We start from the raw sequence: 21,515 nt of genomic DNA, 5'->3' as shown, positions 1-21,515 counted from the left end.
CTATGTTATATACTGTATGGCTTTAAATTGATTGCGGTACACATACACACACACACATGTCCCTTTCAATAGTCTAACAAAGTGAAAACTTACATGTTCCTGAATGGCATTGCAAAGGTGTGATATAACCTTATAGACTTGTGGACAATAAACAACATTGAATAACCTAGTATTTTACCATTCATTTCAAGGACTACTTATTGGTCCTTACCAATGGTACTTACCTCCATGAACATTCCTTCGTGATTTCTGCTGGGAGAGGGCCCTCTGGTGGTCAGGTGTGTACTCTACAATCACAGATGTGATTTCAACTGCACAAACTAAAGGCTACTCAAATATGCAAACACCTCCTTCAGAAGTGCATAAAATACCAGCACAGAACAATTTAATGTATTTTGTAGGCTAGTAAAATATTAGCAATTCTTCTTCTGCTCACCAATGACAAGAGGACTAGCCGTGGAAATTAGCATACAGCTGTGGTGGTGCCCTCAGGATGAGCAGAAGGGCTCCAGGGTTGAGGTTACGACAGGCAGATTGCACAGCTCCGGTCTCTCCACATGTCCCCCTAGCAGCCGGTGCCTCTTTGCCTTACCTTTGACCCTGTCCCTTTGTGGGTGAGGGGTCGTATTGTTCATGAAGAGAGGGATTTGTCTAGACAGCCTGGCCAAAGGCCAGAAAGGAACAATGAGTGATCAGCGGAACCTCAACCCCCATAACTTCTCATGGTAACAGACACGCACACACATTATCATGCATATCCTTCTACACACGTGTTGCACATTGATAGATTAACACCTTTTCCATATGCACAAAGTTGGTATTGACATGCTCACAAGCCCAAGCTCATGCCAATGACTTCACAGGCACCTGTCATGTATGGCACAAATGAGTGTCAAAGAGAGAGATGGGTCAGGATACATACATTTTAGTATGAATATCGGTAGTCACTAATAAGACATTTATCAATTTTCCCCCAACAAACAAATCATCTAGTCAAACTGGGTTAAGTGAACGTGATAAGGGAGCAAACCAATTGGGTAAAGAAAAAATCAATCAACAAAGTACTTAAATAATACTCCATTTATTTAGTTTTAAAATAGTTTCCTTTTAGTTCTACAGACATATCATTTCAAGGAAGTCAGGGACTTGCAGACGCAACAAAATAGTAACACTAATTTCTTGTTAATTTAAAATACTGACAGTAAAATAAACAAAAATAAACAGAATAAAATAGTTAAATTACTGAGAACGGGTTGAAACAATGTTTTACTTGACAAAAAAAGAAATGGTATGTGCAACCCTACTTGAGCATCGCTGCCCTAGTTTCATACAGAAAGCAATCCACTAAGCCTAAAGGCATGAGCAATGTCTTACTTTACTGACGTTTAACAGAAATCATAACGAAGAGCTAGCTACACGACAAGAATGGGCTTAGAAGTGCTGCATGCAAGAGGTCTGGAATAAAATCGTATTTTTCAGTGCTATCTGCATACAGTGGAGAAAACTGGCCAGTTAAGAGTCAAGGTGATACTGAAATGTTGATATAATTATGACTTCATCTAATTTACACAGCGTTTTGCTCTGGGAGGAGAGTGATGTCGTTCAAGTTGAACTCAACTCATCAAGAATAAATTCAGAGCTCAAAATAATTTCATAGGTGCAAAGGAAAATAAGTTGTCAAAAGCTTAAATATCACAAGTCTCTAAGGTTAAGTCTTTTGTTGACAAACGTTCCATTAGACTTTGGTTCAGTTCCTGGTGTCGAGTAGGACTTTTCCCCTTTCTGTGACCAGCAGGAGTGAATAAAATGCTTCCAATATAACCCTCTCATGAGGGAGAGAGAGAGAGACCAGGGAGGTTCATGCAGTTCAAATGGATCTGATGTGTCATATTGGACCATTGGTAAAAACTAACCAGGCCTGGTTGCAGTCTCACCAGGCCTGCAGTACTGCATGAGTACAATAAACACGAGAACCACAGGGAGAGTCCTGAGGAATCAGGGTCAAAACCATTCATACATTAAATAGGTCTCTCTATAAAGCCCCCAAATGGACACAAACTCACCTGTACTTTGCTTTTTAATATCTATGTAGTAAATTCACATCTATTATTAAAATATCTTTTTTTGTAGAGACAGCAAAAATCTGCCATGCTTTAAGATAAAAGAATATACATGATTCTGAAAGAAAATAGTGCACATTCCAAGGCATTCAGGCCATCTTTGCTTTGCAATGTTCAATGGAAGACACATTTCCTCAGTTGTAAAAAGGGGGTCCCGAGAGGTTAGGAGGAAAGATATCTCATTCACACTGATATGCACACAATCCATATAAATGCAACCAGTCAGCCCTGCATGGTCATACATTCACAGACTACCAGAACGACAACTGGGACACTATCAGACTGTTCTCCATAGCAACAGCTTGGCTCAACAGACAGACAGTGGACCTGTCTTACAGTAATAGTACCGTACATAGCCTGCACTGCCAGAGGACTGCAGCAACTGCCTGAGTACTGTGTGTCTGACCACTTGCTACCCAGAGAGGAAAAAGAAGAGAACTGAACAGACCAGTGTTGTGGTTTGTTTCCTTGAATAAACCCCCCCCCCCCCCCCCCCCAAAAAAAAGAGTTGATCTAGCTAGCTTAGAACTTGATTCAGTTACTATCTTAAACACATATGCTCCAATCATTGAAAGCAAAATTATCAATAGTACAAATGATATATATATATATATATATATCATTTTTTTTTACTAATCACCTTTTTTAAGCACAATAGGGTAAACTCAACATAATCAATGTAGTTTGACCAGTGAGGGTTCGAGCCAGTGTTAAAATCTTAACATATACCTAAAAGTGACATCTCTACTGGAGTACGGAGCAGGCCAGGTCAAGCCACCAAAGCTCCGTCACATGCCGGCGTATCATGCTGCAGACAGTGTACCAGCTGCCGTTAAGTATCGACTGTAAGCCCAATCCAGTCAGTTGGAGAACAGGACACCAGTCTGTAGTGCAGCAGATTTGAGCTACTGATACTGCCCTACCCTCATGCAGCAGCTTCAAGTCTTATGTTACAGCTAGCGGACAGACAGAACACAGTGCCTACCTACGTACGGACAACAGTCCTCAGGATCAATGAGGTCCAGGACAGGGAGAATATTGCTATGTGTTTTACTCTAACACCTCTGTATGGTTCAATCTGCACTAGTGTCTTGCCCTCTTGATTATGTATTTTAAATCCATGATCAGGGAATCATCTTTGTTAAAATGGCTTTGATATAAGGTTCTACAGTAGGTTAATAACATCAGAGGAAGTCCATGAGGCTGCGTCTCTAATTACACCATACTCCCTATATAGCTCACTCCATTTCACCAGAGCCCTATGAGGTATAGAGAATAGTGCGCTATATAGGGAATAGGGTGTCATTTGAGATGCAGCCCATGAGTCACAGGTGGTGGCTGTACCACTCAGGAAGGGCCTTTGCCATGGTGGGGAGAGGCTGGAGGAAGAGGAGAGGGGAGTAAGGAAGTCTTCAGTGCACGAGTTGCTCAGAGTAGGTATTTGTGTCTAGTGTCCTCGTCCAAAGTGAGGTCCACTACCTCTGGAGGGGACACCCAGTTGGGCTGGGGGGAAACAGTAGTCCAGAGCTGGGAGGATTGCCTCGTGCTGTTGTTGAGCTGCTCCAGTGAGTTGGGCTTCCAGGCAGAGGACAGGCTCTGAATTACCCCGCCCCGAGGATGGGCACATCTGTTAAGAGAAAAGGCACAATAACACAACAAGGACATTAGAGCAATGTTAGAGAAACATTAGGGGAACAACATTGTACTGACGACTTAGTAATGAAAAATGTTTGTTCATTGCAGTGCACCAGTTCCATGACAGTCCCAAGCAGCCATTGCCTTTATGAGCTGTTGACGGTGTTGGTGTTACACAGTAAAACTATATTGACTGTTTTGTTGCGGCAATAAAACATGACTGCATGACCATAACTCTTAAAGTAACATGTTGTAGAGCAACACCATATAAGGATTACAGTTTTGTAGTGGTTGTAGTGCAGGCAAATCTGCCCTCGACGTGTGTTGCAAGTTATGCTTTCTGAACTCACCTTGTGTTTTCTTGCACTCCTACTATTTCTACCTCACTGTCTGTGGAGGGGATGTTGATGTGGCCCTTGTGCTGAGGGGGTTCCCTGTGGGCCAGCTCTGCCTCCATGTGACCTGCAACACAACAACACACAAGACATTTTAGAACGTATAGGGACATGTAGAATAGCAGTACACCTCACGGACACAGACATTAACAAAAACAAAAGTCGTTGAAAAATGATGCAATCCACACATCTTCTGGAAGTTTTATGGACACAAATATCAGGTTTACTCTTCATTGCAGCAGATATCTATGTACATTTACATCTATGTCAATTGACCAACTGAATTTCTATGAAATATGTATACAGCAAGACAAAAAATAAAAGGCAAACAGAAAAAACGCATTTGCAGCACCTGAAAGGAAAACACCTGTACTGTAGACAGCCTGTATCATTTCTGCGTCGAACTCCTAAGATCCCCCTTTTCAACCGTGGAGCACAGTACAAAACTTATGTTTTATTCAACTGATCTTCCACCATGTTTTCATCTCTGAGATGTTGGTTCCTAGTACCTAGGCTACTGGCTGCACTAACATTATCCCTGCTAAACAATCTCCTTGCACCTGTCAAACTGTTAGCGGATTATACAGTAAGTCTTCCCAGAGAAAGTAGACATTTTCAGTGTGATACACTGGGTTTGTAACTGACCTGCTGAGAGAGAGCACAGATGCTGTACTCTTACTGCCCCAGAGTTTGCTGCCATATCCTGGTCCCTGTGTGTTTTTAGCCTTTCATGTGTTATCACGGTGGTCCGGCGCACTCGCTCCGCAGTCACACTTAAGTTCTCCTGGTTAGAATCAGTGTCTGAAATATCATAGTGGCACACTACGGGAGTCCCGTCTGTAGAAACAGAAAACACTTCATTATTCAAACCATGTCGACTCTCGGGTTAGTGAACTTCAGTGCTCACAGTAGAAAGTAGCTACCTCCATTAGCACAATAATTGCATTGCTAGTATAGCAGCTCATGATAGGATTTCAGCCTTGGTATCTGAGTAGATCAGAGACATACATACCCTCACCCTACAACTTCCAATATCTTATTTGATATTCCCGACTGCTAAATGCCACCTGCCATGCATGATGAATGAAATAAAACATTTCAGCTGTAAATATATTTGTTGCCAGACAATTAACAAGTTAGGTTGAATAGTAATAATTTAACTAATTGACTCGTAATAAATCATTAGCATATAGCAAATATGCCTACATAACTGCTTTGTTTTGCTCAACTGTAAATGCTTGCATACAATATCTAGGCTATGAGCCTTATTCAAAATGTCAAAATGACTGATGTCAAACTGAAGATGTTCAGAATTCATAGAATGTGTATAATCTGTGCCCAGAGTTAAATGTGTAATTGGCACATCTGATGTGCAACTATAGCCTATTCTAATGTGTGTTTTATGCATGACCTACTGATATATAGTCTGCAATTAACTCATAAACAGATTACATAATTTATTTTGGGTATCCTTTTTAATGCTTTTCAAATAACAGCCATTCACAAAAAAAAAATACCAACGGATGCAATCATTACAAACAACTAAAAATCCGAAATGTTCTTTATACAGTTCAAAACGTTTAATTATCATGTGTATGCAATAAAGCAAGTAAACAATTAAGCAGCAGTTTGACCAGTTATCAAAAACAAAAAAAACGCTCCAAAAAAATAAGATAAAATGTAACAAAGGGTTAACTTAGTTATGTTGTAGAAAAACCCTGGTAGAGTATTGGGGGACATGCGTCGGTCGAGTGTCTGCTCTGTTCTACCCTGTAAGAGAAGTCAGTTACACATAGCCTAAGCCACATGCCCGAGGGTCATCTAGACCAGGGTTTCGCAACCTCGGTCCTGGGCACCTTCCTGTGTAGTGCTAGGGCAAAAACCTGCAACAAGAGGGAGGCCCAGGACCAGGTTTGGGAAACTCTGATCTAGACAGCATACTTTGAGAGCACAGACAGTGCAGTATGGGAGTCAAGTCAAGAGCAAAATGGGCACCAGTGTTACAGTGGATGCCAGGCACTCAAGTCTAATACAGCCACAAAGTCATACTGACTAAACACCCATTTCTAAAATGTATCTTCTTAAAAATCTGATTTTAAACCTAACCTTAACCAACTTTAACCACACTGCTAACCTTTTCCAGGCTGGTCAGGATTAGGAACAACTCCTGGTCCTCATAACCAGTGAAGATAAAAGGAGCTTCAAAGTATTGGGGACAGTGACATGTTTTTGCTTCTGTACTCCAGCACTTTGGATTTGAAATGATGCCTATGCAGGTTAAAGTACAGACTGTCCAGCTTTAGTTTGAGGGCATTTTCATCTGTATCGGGTGAACCGTTTACAGAATCACATCACCTTTTTGTACATAGTCACCCAATTTTAGGGGACCAAATGTATTTGGACAATTCACTTATATAAAGTAGTCAAAGGTTTAGTATTTGGTCACATTCCGAGCACACAATTACATTAAGCTTGTGACAACACAAACTTGGATGCATTTGCTGATTGTTTGGGTTACAAATTATTTTGTGCCCAATAGAAAATAGTAAATAATGTATTGTGTTATTCTGGAGTCACTTTTATTGGAAATAAGAATAGTTTCTAAACATGTCTACAATTAATGACAAAAAGTGCTGTAATTTCTAAACAGTTGACCCAATGTGGATGAAAATACACAAATGAAAGCTGACAGTCTGCAGTTTCCCCTCAGTCATTGTAAATCCAGTGCTGGAGTACAGAGCCCCACCACCAAAAGAAAAAGTGTCACTGTCCCAATACTTTTGGAGCTCACTGTAAACCAAGATTCTCTCTTTGGTAAACAATCTTGTGTGTTGTATAGCTTCATTTAAACTCTGCATCATTGGAAAAGAGCTTGTAAGTAAACATTTCACTATAAGGGCTACTACACCTGTTGTACTCGGCGCATGTGACAAATACAATTTGATTTTAATACCGGTCCCCAATGGAAAATGACCATTTGATGCACTTGTAAAAATCAGGCTCTTTTCAGTGAGCTGCTGACATGATACAATACTGTGGTAAACAAATGGAAGACCATTTACAGTACTGGGATCCAAACAGGACAAGGCGGCAAACTAAATATGTCAGATGAACTGTGCGTCATGAATTTGAAGGCAGGAGACGAGAGCTGGACCAAGTCCTGTTAACATAAAACCAAAAGGAAGTTGTCACTCACTACAATTCATGAGCATACGAGCAAAGGTTAACCTTGCACACACAGGCTAATAAATTATTCTTTGACATTTGCACATACACATGAAGGGAAGTTCACATGCAAACAGTAAAACTTTAAGCAGATTAAACAGTGTGGAATTGAGAACTGTGTAGCTATATTGTATATGCAGTACATTTTCATGTGCAAATTACAATGCTCCAAAAGACCACTGCCCTATTGAATATGCTTCCAGCTATGTTCCTTTAGCTATGTCCTGGATGTGTAGGTAGTGTTTGAAGAAGTTATTCTTGATTTTATAAGTAGCTGGAGAAGGTTATTCAGACTCAAGCAATCACAGGATCTGAACTAGAAAAGGCTACATTGTCACCTGTATGTTATGCAGGCCTATGTAGAAACCAGTAATCATTAACATGCGCTATATTTCTCTGGAGCCCTAACTGTATATTGATAGTGTGAAACCTGGTTTCAGTTTGATAAAAGTCATATCAACACAACTACTATTCAAAAAAAATGTTTTCAAAAAGGCCAAATTTGCTTTAAGCACAGGCCAGATTGGCAGACAAACCATTTTACGGATATGGACAGACATGAGGCTCTTGATGTGTTAGCTCCTATTCAGCACAAAAGATCCCACAACCACGATATCCACACACACAAAAAAAAAAAAGTCTCTCTCCACTGCCATCATAGTATTAGGCCTAATCTTTCACAGTCTCAGTGCTACCACAACAGAAGTTTAGGTCAAATAAAAAAATTATACTTCTCTACCTACATGTAAAAGTTTAACAAATGTTCTGATTTGGACATCCAATTTCAAAGAATCATATGGGGCTGAATATATTGCGTTAAGAATGTAATGCTCCCTAGAATGTTTAATGTTTGTAAAGCTATGCCACTAAAATAAAAGGCTGTGAAAATATTAAGTATTTAAATCAATTACTAACCCAGTGCCCAGAGGATGTGGCTTTAAGTAAAATGGCACTATGACAACGTTCTTATTCCCAGCATTCCGTATGACAAGGCACATGCCATGAAGCAGCCCCCTGCACAAGTGACTGTCTGGGGTTCTGTAACGAACGGTATTGTATGAACTGACACAGTATGTTAGCTGGTAAACATGTATACTCTTGGAATAGGCATACTGAAAGCAATACAATGAGAGCCCTGACTTGACAGTCGGTCGATAAAATATGCATTGTCCATGATGCATTTTTTTCTATAAGTTGCAGTTATAGTAAATTGGCTCCAGGAACCAATTAGATTTTTAAAAAACGCATTCAAAAGACTTAGATCTCACAGTGATTCAGCACCCACAGCTGCCATGAGCCACAAAGCTCATGGAGGACTTGAGTGTCACAGTCAAGGCCATGCTTATCATGTTAATTATGTAATAACACACATATTAGGGACTTCCAGTAGAATTGGAGGGTGGGTGATTTAAACCCCCCCCCCCCCAAAGAAAGTAGAAATCAGATAAGCACATTTGCCATCATCACCATATGTGTGATGGTACTGGAACTTTATCCATTTGGAAAATACAGCACTAAACCACTCCACAAGTCCAACAAGTGAATCTATACGTTCAAGAGGCTGGGGTCTGGAACATCCAGATTTCCATTTTGGGTAGCCACAGGCACTACATCAGGCAGGGTGTTGTTGTTGAGGGGGTCGGGGGCCATGCTGCTCATGGTGACGTTGGCGTTCTCCCGGGCCAACATGTACGCCGCCATTGTCTCCTGCGACTCAGAGGAGGGCAGGAAGGAGCTGGACGGGCGCGGCGCCCTGTGGCGGTGCCGATGGTGCCGCCCGGGGGCGTCGCTCGAGTGGATGGATGAGTCGACGCTGTCGTCCGAGTCGAGGCGCGTCAGCTTCTCCATCCAGACGCGGAAGCGCTCTTCTGTCTGCCGCTGCATCACAGCGAAGCGAGTCATGGCCTCCTCCAGCACGCTGCCAATGCTGTTCCTGTCCCACGAGCCGCCGCCGTCCAGCAGGCCCTGCATCTGAGCGCTCACTCCGGATCCCTCCGCAGCTTTAAAGACATTGAGGCCAAGCCATAAGAAACACAGTAGCACTTCATGTTCGCTGGTGGACTGTTTGTTTTATTTATAATTATTAAAAAAATAGAAAAATGACAAGTTTTGTTGACGTGCAGATCGACTTTTTCATGCTGATGGACTACGTTCATGCAGTTGTAGCAGTCAGGTCTGTGTACGGAATGCAGTAATGGTTGATAAAATGGAGTCCTATAGATCCACTATAGACAGAACTTGGTGTTAAGAGATTTAGTTGCTGTAACTCATTGTAGCAAGTGTTTACTGAAGATTAACCGTGCATAGTTTGTGATAAGATAAACTTTGTGGTTGTTTAACTATGTACGCACCTACAGCGTAAGAAATAACCCAGACAGACACAGCACCAGGCACCATGGTTTTGACATTTCTCCTTGGACATCAAATGTACTTAAACAAGCTAGATATGACTTATTTGAACTAGCAACAATTTCAAAATGCGATTCACATAAAAGATGTCTACCTACGCACATCTAGAAGAGTTATGCAGTTGTGGTAATCAAGGAAAGCGTGAAGGGGGAAAATGTCAGTTACAGCTGACTATTGCCATGTTCTCTACAAATTATCTTACAAACTACAATAGCCCTGCTTGAGTGCAGGCAGAGCATTGCACCACCATCTCCATGTTATGGAAGTGATTTAACCCAGTCTAAATTAGAACAACAACAGCGCTACCTCAAACTAATATCAATGTTGTCACCCCAATGCCAAGATGCAATGTCAAAACCCACTTTATCAAACCAGATAGCAACATCACTGACATACCAATGGAATACCAAGTCTTAGAAACAGAGGAAATAACTCAATATAAAGTCATGAGTTTAAAGCAATATAGATCTTCATTTGATCTACAGTACTAGTTTTACTGTATTTGATCCATTGTACTAATTGAAGTTGAGCAACATATCCTTAATGTAAAACAAATCTTTCCCTCCAATTATCAGGAAATCAAGTCACAGGGAAGTCAAACACAAGGGCCACCAATAAAACAATGTACAATTAACACAAAAACATAAGATAATTAATCTTAAGTGTGTTGTTAAATACATCCTAGCCTATGATAGATTTTTTTGCTAACTTCGAGAAGATGCTGTGGTTAACTAATGCATTTTGAAATGAGGACATCATAAAATGGACACCGCATTCCCAAACACAGCAGGTGAATCAGGTGCCTATTACACTTGAAGCATCTGTTTAACAGAAATCCAGAGCCTTGACAAACAACTACAACGAAACCTACTGTGCTGAAAACAGGCACAGCTTCAGTCGAAGACACTGGACTGGAGCCTAGGGGAATCTCAAAAGGGCCACATTCAAATAATTCAACAGAAGTTCTCAACCGAACCAGCACGATAAGGTGCTACGTGGCACGGGTATGATGAATTAATGGAAGGCTCTGGGGATGGAGAAATCTCATTCCATTAATCCTCAATCTCTATTTTGCCCAAGGATAGGAAGAAGTCAATCACATTACAATGGACAGTGGAGCCTTCGATGTGAATGACACATTTACTACTATGTTTATGTCACAGCTTTGAGATACTCCTACTGTATGTTTATCACAAGGTTACTACCACACAGTAAGGTCATACACTGTTGTAAAAAACAGCTCGCTATGGCAGCACAGACCTGAAAAGTAGAAGTAAAACAATGACCCAATTGTAACAATCAGTAAATGGTATCTACATTCCACACAACATGCAAACAATGACAGAGTTTAAAAAGAACACTTCCTACGGGTGGATTACGTGGTGAAGACATGATGGGTTGTAACCTTCAAAATGCATGGTGAATGGAGACAAACAGTTATTAAAACAATTAACATTCAGTGATGCCTGTGCTAGAAGCCATTGAAGATTAGCAAACATTCATAAACAGAAGCGTCAGCGTGTTTGCATTGGCCGGGGATGCTATGGTTACTCGACATCTCTGGTAAACGTATGTGAAATGATTCATGTGAGATGTCCGTGGCAACTGTTTATAAGAAATTGTCAAAATTACCTGTGATGTCTGTAGTAAATTGTGATTATTACCTTATGGTACACTAAATGTGGGTTACTTGGAATCCCTTTAGTACATGGGTCTTTCTATAGACTAGGGTACCAGGATTTCCTATGCTGGAAAACTTGTTACAGCTGTTAAGTAATTGATAAGCCATTTTTTTCATGTCATTGCATTAAGGGGGGAAAATACAGTAGCCATTTTACATAAAATTCACAAGTTGATTTTAAACCCGTTTATCCCTTTCCCATGATTGGCATCTTGACGGATTTGTCAAAAAATCATGTGACAAAACATTACTTTTCTGTCCTCGCATTTATGGCAGTGTAAGTTGTCCATAAATCATATATTTTTCATTAATTAGTTCAATTAGACATTAAAACCTGTAGTTGTTCTGTATAGAGATTTCAGAACTGCAATGTAACTACTTAAAAATGTTGTGTCTCCTTGTGTAATGGGGTGAAACCAGTTTATGGGCACACAAATCTCCCAAAAATGTATGTGATTGAAAAATCGAATGCTTCTAACAGAAAGAGTCACCTTACCTTGATACTGAAAATCTAAAGCGAGAGTCATTAACGTTGTTCTTCAATAATTATGCATAATACATGTTGGATGCACATTTGGTGTCCAGCTGTTTAATTATGCTGAGATATTTTCACACATCTGATCCAGGAAGGAATTTTCTGAATGACAGTCAAATGATGAACAGCTGTTGTGATAGTGTATGTGATGAAACAGCCCAAGTGCTGGAAAAAAAGGTTTACGCAAGAAATGGCCAAAATATTTAGGGTCTCTCATTCCTTACGCTGGTGAAGACCGTTGAGCCTGGATCTACATTGGATCTAATGGAGAATTGATGTTGATAATCTGTTGTCTGCTAGATTTAGAGAAGGGTCTCATTAGATTTAACAGAGTAATGAGTATGTTTTAGTGCCTTGGATTGGACGAGTCTACTGTTTGCAATTGCATAAGATGGGTGTTGCACAGTTGTCTAACTCTATTCCTGTTCATTATTCTGGATATAATGACAACAAATGACATAGCCGAATAGGCATCTTCACAACATGATCTGGTAATGAAATAACATGACAAATACATGTTAGTTTCCATGATACACCTGCAATGTTAAGCAATACAATGGGCTTGAAGCAGCCTACCTAAACTTGAAGAACAGATATTCAAGTATTGGAATATGCCTACCTTAAAAAATCAGACATTTACTAGAATTTGGTGCTTGAAAAGTCCTTGTAAATTGTAGCCAATTTATAACTTCTCCTGCTCCCTGATAATTATCTGTGATTTCCTTTTGGATCCATTTTGTGAGAGACGTGGCCACTTCTGTTTCTTTCCAACCACTTCAATTGATGGGTGTTGCGCTACTCTGTTGCGGTAAAACCACGTGCAGTGACTATGAAGACGACAAGATCGAATGCTGGCATCAACTTGGCTTTCCATACAAATCCTTCCATTATAAAAGGAACTGGGGTTTTAGCCACTTTCTCATGATAAAAACAGCCTGGCTTTATTGTGTGCGCCTGCGTCGGCCACATAGGACACAGAAAAATCATGCATTCATCCACTTCATTTGCCTAGTTAAATAAAGGCTACATTATTTTTTCTTTTTTTAAATAGTCAGGCAAGTCCACAGTATTCTCACATTTTAGAATATCATTTTAATATCAATGCCTAAAAAAAATGCATTATTCTTAAAGTGGTAATGGCCTAGTTTGACAGTTCTATATTATGCCCTATATGTTCAATTATATAAATTATACAATTGTATAACACAGATCCTTGAAAAGTACAATAAAGTGCTTGAAAAAGTCTCTGAAAGACCTTGAATATGACTTGCCAATGTCTGCATAAACCCTGCTTTAAGGATGTATAGTCCTGTTGTAGTATATATGTAGAGTTATGGGGCAATTGGCATATTCATCCAAGTACACATGTGGAACTGCATAAAACTTATTTTTATTTCAACCCATATTGAAATGTTTATCCCAACGTCACACATTGGCCCCATTATTTATAGAAAGACCCAAATGCATTAAACATGGGATATACAGTGTCTCCGGTAAGTAGTCAGACCCCTTTACTTTTTCTACATTTTGTTGTTACGGCCTTATTATAAAAATGATTAAAATTGCCACCCCCCTCAATCTACACACAATATCCCATAATGACAGAGCAAAGACAATGCATTTTCAAAAATAAAAAAATAAACTAAGAATAAAAACTGAAATATCACAAAGTATTCAGACCCTTTACTCAGTGCTTTGTTGAAGCACCTTTGGCAGCGATTACAGCATTGAGTCTTCTTGGGTATGATGCTACCAGCTTGGCACACCTGTATTTGGGGAATTTCTCCTATTCTTCTCCGCAGATCCTCTTAAGCGCTGTGAAGTTGGATGGGGAGCGTTGCTGCACAGCTATTTTCAGGTCTCTCCAGAGATGTTCGATCTGGTTCAAGTCCGGGCCCTGGTTGGGACACTCAAGGACATTCAGAGACTTGTCCCGAAGCCACTCCTGCGTTGTCTTGGCTGTGTGTGTAGGGTTGTTGTCCTGTTGGAAGGTAAACCTTTGCCCCAGTCTGAAGTCCTGAGCGCTCTGGAGCAGGCTTTCTTCAAGGATCTCTCTGTACTTTGCGCCGTTCATCTTTCCCTCGATCCTGCCTAGTCTCCAAGTCTCTGCCGCTGAAAAAAATATATATATTCCCATAGCATGATGCTGCCACCACCATGCTTCAGCATAGGGATGGTGCTAGGTTTCCTCCAGACGTGACACTTGGCATTCAGACCAAAGAGTTCAATATTGGTTTCATCAGGCCAGATAATCTTGTTGTTCATGGCTTCCGTCTGGCCACTCTACCATAAAGGCATAATTGGTGGAGTGCTGCAGAGATTGTTGTCCTTCCAGAAGGTTCTCCCACACCCACAGAAGGACTCAAGTTCTGTCAGTGACCATCGGGTTCTTTGTCACCTCTCTGACCAAAGCCCTTCTCCCCTGGTTGTTCAGCTTGGCCAGATCTTTGAAGTCTTGGTGGTTTCAAACTTCTTCCATTTAAGAATGACAGAGGCCACTGTGTTGTTGGGGACCTTCAATGCTGCAGACATTTTTTGGTACACTTCCCCAGATCTGTGCCTCGACACAATCCTGTCTTAGAGCTTAACAAACAATTCCTTTGACCTTTTGGCTTGGTTTTTGCTTTGACATGCACTGTCAACTGTGGGACCTTATATAGACGTGTGTGCCTTCTCAAATCATGTCCAATCAATTGAATTGACCACAGGTGGACTCCAATCAAGTCCTAGAAACATCTTAAGGATGATCAATGGAAACAGGATGCACCTGAGCACAATCTCGAGTCTCATAGCAAATGGTCTGAATACTTATGGACATAAGGTATTTGTTTGTTTTTGAATACATTTGCAAACACTTTAAAAAAAAAAACTGCTTTCGCTTTGTCATTATGGGGTAGTGTGTGTAGATGAGGATATATATACATTTTTTAATCCATTTTAGAATAAGGCTGTAACGTAACAAAATATGGAAAAAGGGAAGGGGTCTGAATACTTTCTGAATGCACCGTATGTGTGGTGAATATTACCCCGTGTGGGTTGGGTTCGGTTAAATGTGTCTGGTGGTGATTGTTACCTGGGATGTCTGTGGTGATTGTTACCTGGGATGTCTGTGGTGATTGTTACCTGGGATGTCTGTGGTGATTGTTACCTGGGATGTCTGTGGTGATTGTTACCTGGGATGTCTGTGGTGATTGTTACCTGGGATGTCTGTGGTGATTGTCTTGCCGCCTGATGTCTCGTCGTCGTCTTCAGAGGAGCTGGTGCTGGAGTCACAGGTGAGGTCGCTGTCGCTCGTACTACTGTCCTGCAGCAGGTTGTATTTCTTCCTTGCCGCCGCCTCACGCTTCTGCCTAAGCAGCCGAATACGCTCCTTGTGCTTTTGGCTCCGGTGACCTTTGACTTTAGCCAGCCGGCCGTTGGTCTGCTTCTCGACGCCTGCTCCTCCCACCACAGCGGGCTGGCAGCGGTTTTTCTTGGCTGCCATTGTGTTGGTGGACATCTCGCTTTCAGAACGTGAACGACGGGACTTTCGCCCACTTGATGCAGATGTTTGACCCCCTGCTGCAAGCCTGGTGTCGGCCCCGGGCTCTGTGGAGCCCCCCTCCACTGTCGCACGTGAGGCGGATCTCTCCTCACCAGAGGAGAGTGTGTCTGAGTCGGCCAGGTGGCCGCTGGAGGAGGGCGAGAGCATGCAGGGGTTGGAGGAGTCGCTCTCGTAGGCACGGCCCGAGGTGGGCTTGTCGCTGCAGGTGGAGGCGTGCGGAGACTCAGGGGAGTTCCTTCTCAGCTCCATCATGAGGCAGGGCATGGAGAGAAGGCTGGGCTCACCCTCAGTCTGCAGGGGGCTGTCCCCCTCCTTTTCTCCTGGAGGAGAGCTGGTGGTCTCTGTTTTAAGGGGCTCCTCCTGCTCCCCCCTGACAGCAGCAGCTGACCCCCCCTGCACAGGGCACTCTGGGAAGATCTCAGCATCCACAAACTCCTCTGTCTTCTCAGTGTCTGCCATCTTCATGCTAGTTGAGCGTAGGGCCCCGTGGTCTGACTGTTTTAAAACAGGTGGGCCAGGACAGGAACTCACCTGGAACAACAATACACGATATCAGAGATTTAACTTTGGTTCAAAAAGACCTACTCTTGCACCCACTATAATATTGATATATCTTTAAGACTGAACACATTAGAAATGAATCATCCACTTGCAGGATCTTTAAAATGACGCAGTACAACAGACCGATTTATGAAAGGTGTAGCTCAGTGTTTCCCAACTCTGATCTTCAAGTACCCCCCCCCCCAACAGCACACATTTGTCTTGTAGCCCTAAACAAACATACCTGATTCAACTTATTGAGGGCCTGATGATTAGTTGACAAGTTGAATCAGGCATGTTTGACAGGGTCAACAATAAAAAGGTGTACCTTTTGGAGGTACATGAGGACAGGAGATGGGAAACACCGAAAACGTTTCAACAGTACCAAAAGGCGATTTAGCACTAATTAATCTGGCTGCATTTACAGCTGTAGTGGGGGTGTGTTTACATTTTAGTCATTCAGCATACGTTCTTGCACAGAGCAACTTACATGAGCTATTAGGGTTAAGTTTACTCACAGGGACAGACCGATTTTTCACATAGTCGGCTCTGGGATTTGAACAAGCAACCTTTCGGTTACTGGACTAATGCTCTTAACCGCTAGGTTATCTGCCGCCCAAAAACCAATAATGAATCAAAAGGGTAACATATGGGTATTTGGTAGCATTCTCACATAAGGAAGGTTATCACCTAGATGCTGGCAACATCTGTTCTACTGGTTTAACTTTGAACCCCCACATGTGGTCAGCTTACAAATATCAGCTGGTTCCAAACATATGTTACCATCGTGTGGAATGTTGGTCACATACCTGTAGGGAGAAGACACCTACAAATAGTGAGCTTCTTTCAAACTGTATCATTACATTTACATTTAAGTCATTTAGCAGACGCTCTTATCCAGAGCGACTTACAAAATGGTGCATTCACCTTATGATATCCAGTGGAACAACCACTTTACAATAGTGCATCTAAATCTTTTAAGGGGGGGGGGGTTAGAAGGATTACTTTATCCTATCCTAGGTATTCCTTAAAGAGGTGGGGTTTCAGGTGTCTCCGGAAGGTGGTGATTGACTCCGCTGTCCTGGCGTCGTGAGGGAGCTTGTTCCACCATTGAGGTGCCAGAGCAGCGAACAGTTTTGACTGGGCTGAGCGGGAACTGTGCTTCCTCAGAGGTAGGGGGGCCAGCAGGCCAGAGGTGGATGAACGCAGTGCCCTTGTTTGGGTGTAGGGCCTGATCAGAGCCTGAAGGTATGGAGGTGCCGTTCCCTTCACAGCTCCGTAGGCAATCACCATGGTCTTGTAGCGGATGCGAGCTTCAACTGGAAGCCAGTGGAGAGAGCGGAGGAGCGGGGTGACGTGAGAGAACTTGGGAAGGTTTAACACCAGACGGGCTGCGGTATCATGAATCATGAACTCTTCATTGCTCAAATTCACAGCATTCCACCAAAATACACCTAAACTTAAGATAGATGTGGCCCAGCTGGTAGACTGTCGTTGAATATATTACCCAAAGTTGTGCTATGGTGCTTTCAAGACAACTGGGAACTTGGGGGGGAAACAGTCTAATCATGACGTCAGATATATTCAGGTTGGAGCTCTAGAAAGATGCCCGAGTTTCCGACTTGGAATTCCCAGTTGGAGCTCGTTTTTGTCTGAATTCCCAGTTAATTTCAATGCACTGAAGTCGGATATTTCAGAGTACCCCAGTTGTTTTGAACGTGGCATTATAACAGTAGTTATGTGGCTTCATATAATGGTGTCATAACACCACTGTGTGGGCAACAACGAAACTCAAGTCCGGGGATCTTTGCGCCACACCTTCCAGTAGCCCAGGAAAAGAGCAAGCTCAGACAGAGCCTCATCTATCAAGTATGAAAAACATCACTGACCGTTTTAAAACAAAAAACGAAATGTTAACCTACGTAGCTACCTGGATTGCTAGCTCGACAACATAACTATCAAACAATTAAACGGCACTATCAACTGGCTGGCTAGCAAGCAAAACATATTGAAGCTAACGTCAACTACGCTAAACATAAAACAGACCAGTATCGCGGAAGCTGGCTTCCTTCATCCTTTACTAGCGTTAGCTATCTAGCTTGATGGTAGCTTATCAGTCTGGCTAGGTAGCTAGCTAACAGGGAAAATATTTAGGCAATATATGGTGAGGGCTTCGTTGGCCATCGAGCTAGCTATGACTAACGACGTTAGCTAGTTTGCTAAGCAAGTTTTCCATAAAACGAGTTGGAGTTGCTAGGGGGATTTCTAAACATAGTCCACCATCCATGCATGCATTTGTGATACCGCTCGCACGAACTCGATAGGCAGCTAGTTAGCTACCTAAAATGGAAGCGACGTATGCTAACGACGATTCCATTTTAACGCAGCCCAGCAGCTAGCCAGCCAGTTCGCACTGACGGCGTAGCTAAATTGCTAGCTAAACTAGCAACTTACTTGTGTATTACGTTATACGCTTGTTTCTTCAGTGTCCGACTTCTGTGACATCTTCATTAATTTGAACGTATCACGCATGCGAGACATACAACTAATAAAGTAAATTTGGCTTGTAAAGTGAACCTTGGTCCACTAACGAATACCAGTTAGCTACTTATTTCAAAATGTCCCCATCAGCCGTTGTTCACATACAAATGTGTGCGTCACTTCCATGCGTGAGTGACATAGAAAAATAATTAGCGCCTCCGTGAGTCTTGGGAGAGGTATGCCGCGTTTAGGACAACTGGGAACTCGGGGGAAAAAAAAACTAACTCCGACTGGGGAAAATCGTTTAACGGTCACTCCGAATTCCAAATCGGAAACTCTGGCATCTTTCCAAAGCGCCGACTTGAAAATCACGTGTGTCATTATTACAACTAGTTTTTATAACATTTTCCGACCAGATAGAACTGCCAAAGGGGGCGCAGTTGCAATCTACTGCAGAGATAGCCTGCAGAGTTCTGTCATACTATCCAGGTATGTGCCCCAATAATTATACTTCTTCTTTTAAAAATCCACCTTTCCAGAAACAAGTCTCTCACGGTTGCAGCTTGTTATAGACCCCCTTCAGCCCCCAGCTGTGCCCTGGACACCATATGTGAACGGATTGCCCCCCATCTATCTTCAGAGTTCGTACTGTTAGGTGACCTAAAACGGGACATGCTTAACACCCCGGCCATCCTACAATCTAAGCTAGATGCCCTCAATCTAACACAAATTATCAAGGAACCTACCAGGTACAACCCTAAATCTGTAACCATGGGCACCCTCTTAGATATCATCCTGACCAACTTGCCCTCTAAATACACCTCTGCTGTCTTCAACCAGGATCTCAGCGATCACTGCCTCATTGCCTGTGTGCGTAATGGGTCCGCGGTCAAACGACCACCCCTCATCACTGTCAAACGCTCCCTAAAACACTTGAGCAGGACTTTCTAATCGACCTGGCCCGGGTATCCTGGAAGGATATTGACCTCATCTCGTCAGTAGAGGATGCCTGGTTGCTGTTTAAAAGTGCTTTCCTCACCATCTTAAATAAGCATGCCCCATTCAAAAAATGTAGAACTAAGAACAGATATAGCCCTTGGTTCACCCCAGACTTGACTGCCCTTGACCAGCACAAAAACATCCTGTGGCGTTCTGCATTAGCATCGAATAGCCCCCGTGATATGCAACTTTTCAGGGAAGTCAGGAACCAATATACTCAGTCAGTTAGGAAAGCTAAGGCTAGCTTTTTCAAACAGAAATCTGCATCCTGTAGCACTAATTTCAAAAAGTTTTGGGACACTAAAGTCTATCGAGAATAAGAGCACCTCCTCCCAGCTGCCCATTGCATTGAGGATAGGAAATACTGTCACCACCGATAAATCTACGATAATCGATCATTTCAATAAGCATTTTTCTACAGCTGGCCATGCTTTCCACCTGGCTATATAAGTCTTTGCTGGGTTATCTCAGCTCACTGCTAACCATAGCAACACCCACCTGTAGCACACGCTCCAGCAGGTATATTGCACTGGTCATCCCCAAAGCCAACACTTCCTTTGGCCGCCTTTCCTTCCAGTTCTCTGCTGCCAATGACTGGAACAAATTGCAAAAAATCACTGAAGCTGGAGTCTAATATCTCCCTCACTAACTTTAAGCATCAGCTTTCAGAGCAGCCAATCTGTAAATAGCACACCCAACTACCTCATCCCCATATTGTTATTTATCCTCTTGCTCTTTTGCACCCCAGTATCTCTACTTGCACATCATTATCTGCACATCTATCACTCCAGTGTTAATGCTAAATTTAAATTTTTCTGCCTCTATGGCCTATTTATTGCCTTACCGACCTACTCTTCTACATTTGCACACACTGTACATAGATTATTCTATTGTGTTATTGACTGTACATTTGTTTATGTGTAACTCTGTGTTGTTGTTTTTGTCGCACTGCTTTGCTTTATCTTAGCCAGGTCGCAGTTGTAAATGAGAACTTGTTCTCAACTGGCCTACCTGATTAAATAAAGTTGAAATAAATAAATAAACCCAAGGTTAAGTATGTAACCATGGTTATGTGAGCTATATGGATCGCTCCAATATATTGGTATCACTCCGCGGCAGACGGATACATCCGAGGTGAGGATTTACAGATTTACTCCAGTGTAGACCTGTGTCACGGCTGGGGTCTGCCTCTATATATAAACCCCATGGCCGCTACACATGTTCTCTACATCATTTCTGAGGCACCTCTAGCACCGTAGAGGATTGGAGTGATCCACATAGCTCACATAACCGTGGTTACAGTACATAACCTTCGTTATGTTTCACTATATTGGATCACTAAAATATATTGGTATACCCGTACCAGATTTAGTCGGTGCTACAGGGACCTGGCCAGCCAGCGGTGAAGTCCCAGTGCGGGACCGAGACGCAGTGGCCGTCAATGTGGAAGGGGGGGTCCCGGCACAGTCCCCGGAAGGGGAGGTGACCAACCGCAGAGGGAGGTGCCACATTTACCCGACAGTACCTAGCAAAGGCGCAAGAGGAAGCCCAGCTGGCCGCAGTACAGATATCAGCGAGGGGCACTCCTCTCAGTAGAGCCCAGGATGCAGCCACACCTTGTGTTGAATGTGCCACCACAGATCCCAGCACTGGCCTGCCAGGCAGTATGCTTTCATAATCGTGTCCATGATCCAGTGAGAGAGCCTCTGCTTTGATATCCCAGCCACCAGGACTCTCTCACCATAGCAGACAAAGAGCTAGTCTGTTGTTCTCCCTGACCGTGTCCGCTCCACATAGGCAGCCAGTGCCCGCACAGGGCACAGCATGCCGGAGGAAGGCCCAGACTCCCCCAACACTGCTGGGGGGTCGTAAGCAGACAGGATAAAAGGGATGTTCACATGCCTGTCTGACAGAACCTTCGGGAGGAATGAAGGGTTGGGGCGGAGAGATA

At 42.6% G+C, this 21,515-nt stretch overlaps 2 protein-coding genes across 2 annotated transcripts; both read right to left on the bottom strand.

The window, feature by feature from the left end:
- Window positions 1–1,065: 1,065 nt before the first annotated feature.
- On the bottom strand, window positions 1,066–15,110 carry LOC145850251 (protein ARK2N). The gene is made up of 4 exons (XM_082955966.1): window positions 15,074–15,110; window positions 4,796–4,987; window positions 4,106–4,217; window positions 1,066–3,747 (listed from the first exon to the last, which is right to left on the bottom strand). Exons 2-4 carry the CDS (start codon window positions 4,848–4,850, stop codon window positions 3,549–3,551), a joined length of 366 nt encoding a protein of 121 aa, XP_082812092.1. The 5' UTR covers window positions 4,851–4,987; window positions 15,074–15,110; the 3' UTR covers window positions 1,066–3,548.
- Window positions 5,607–18,873, bottom strand: ark2n (arkadia (rnf111) N-terminal like PKA signaling regulator 2n). The gene is made up of 3 exons (XM_045692736.2): window positions 18,539–18,873; window positions 15,199–16,075; window positions 5,607–9,375 (listed from the first exon to the last, which is right to left on the bottom strand). The coding sequence occupies exons 2-3, from the start codon at window positions 16,007–16,009 to the stop codon at window positions 8,921–8,923; spliced, it is 1,266 nt and encodes a 421-aa protein (XP_045548692.1). The 5' UTR covers window positions 16,010–16,075; window positions 18,539–18,873; the 3' UTR covers window positions 5,607–8,920.
- Between the last annotated feature and the right edge of the window lie 2,642 nt (window positions 18,874–21,515).

This window comes from Salmo salar, chromosome 01, assembly GCF_965601325.2.
Source record: "Salmo salar chromosome 01, fSalSal1, whole genome shotgun sequence".
NCBI lineage: Eukaryota > Metazoa > Chordata > Actinopteri > Salmoniformes > Salmonidae > Salmo > Salmo salar.
This window is presented reverse-complemented; position numbering and strand designations above follow the sequence as displayed.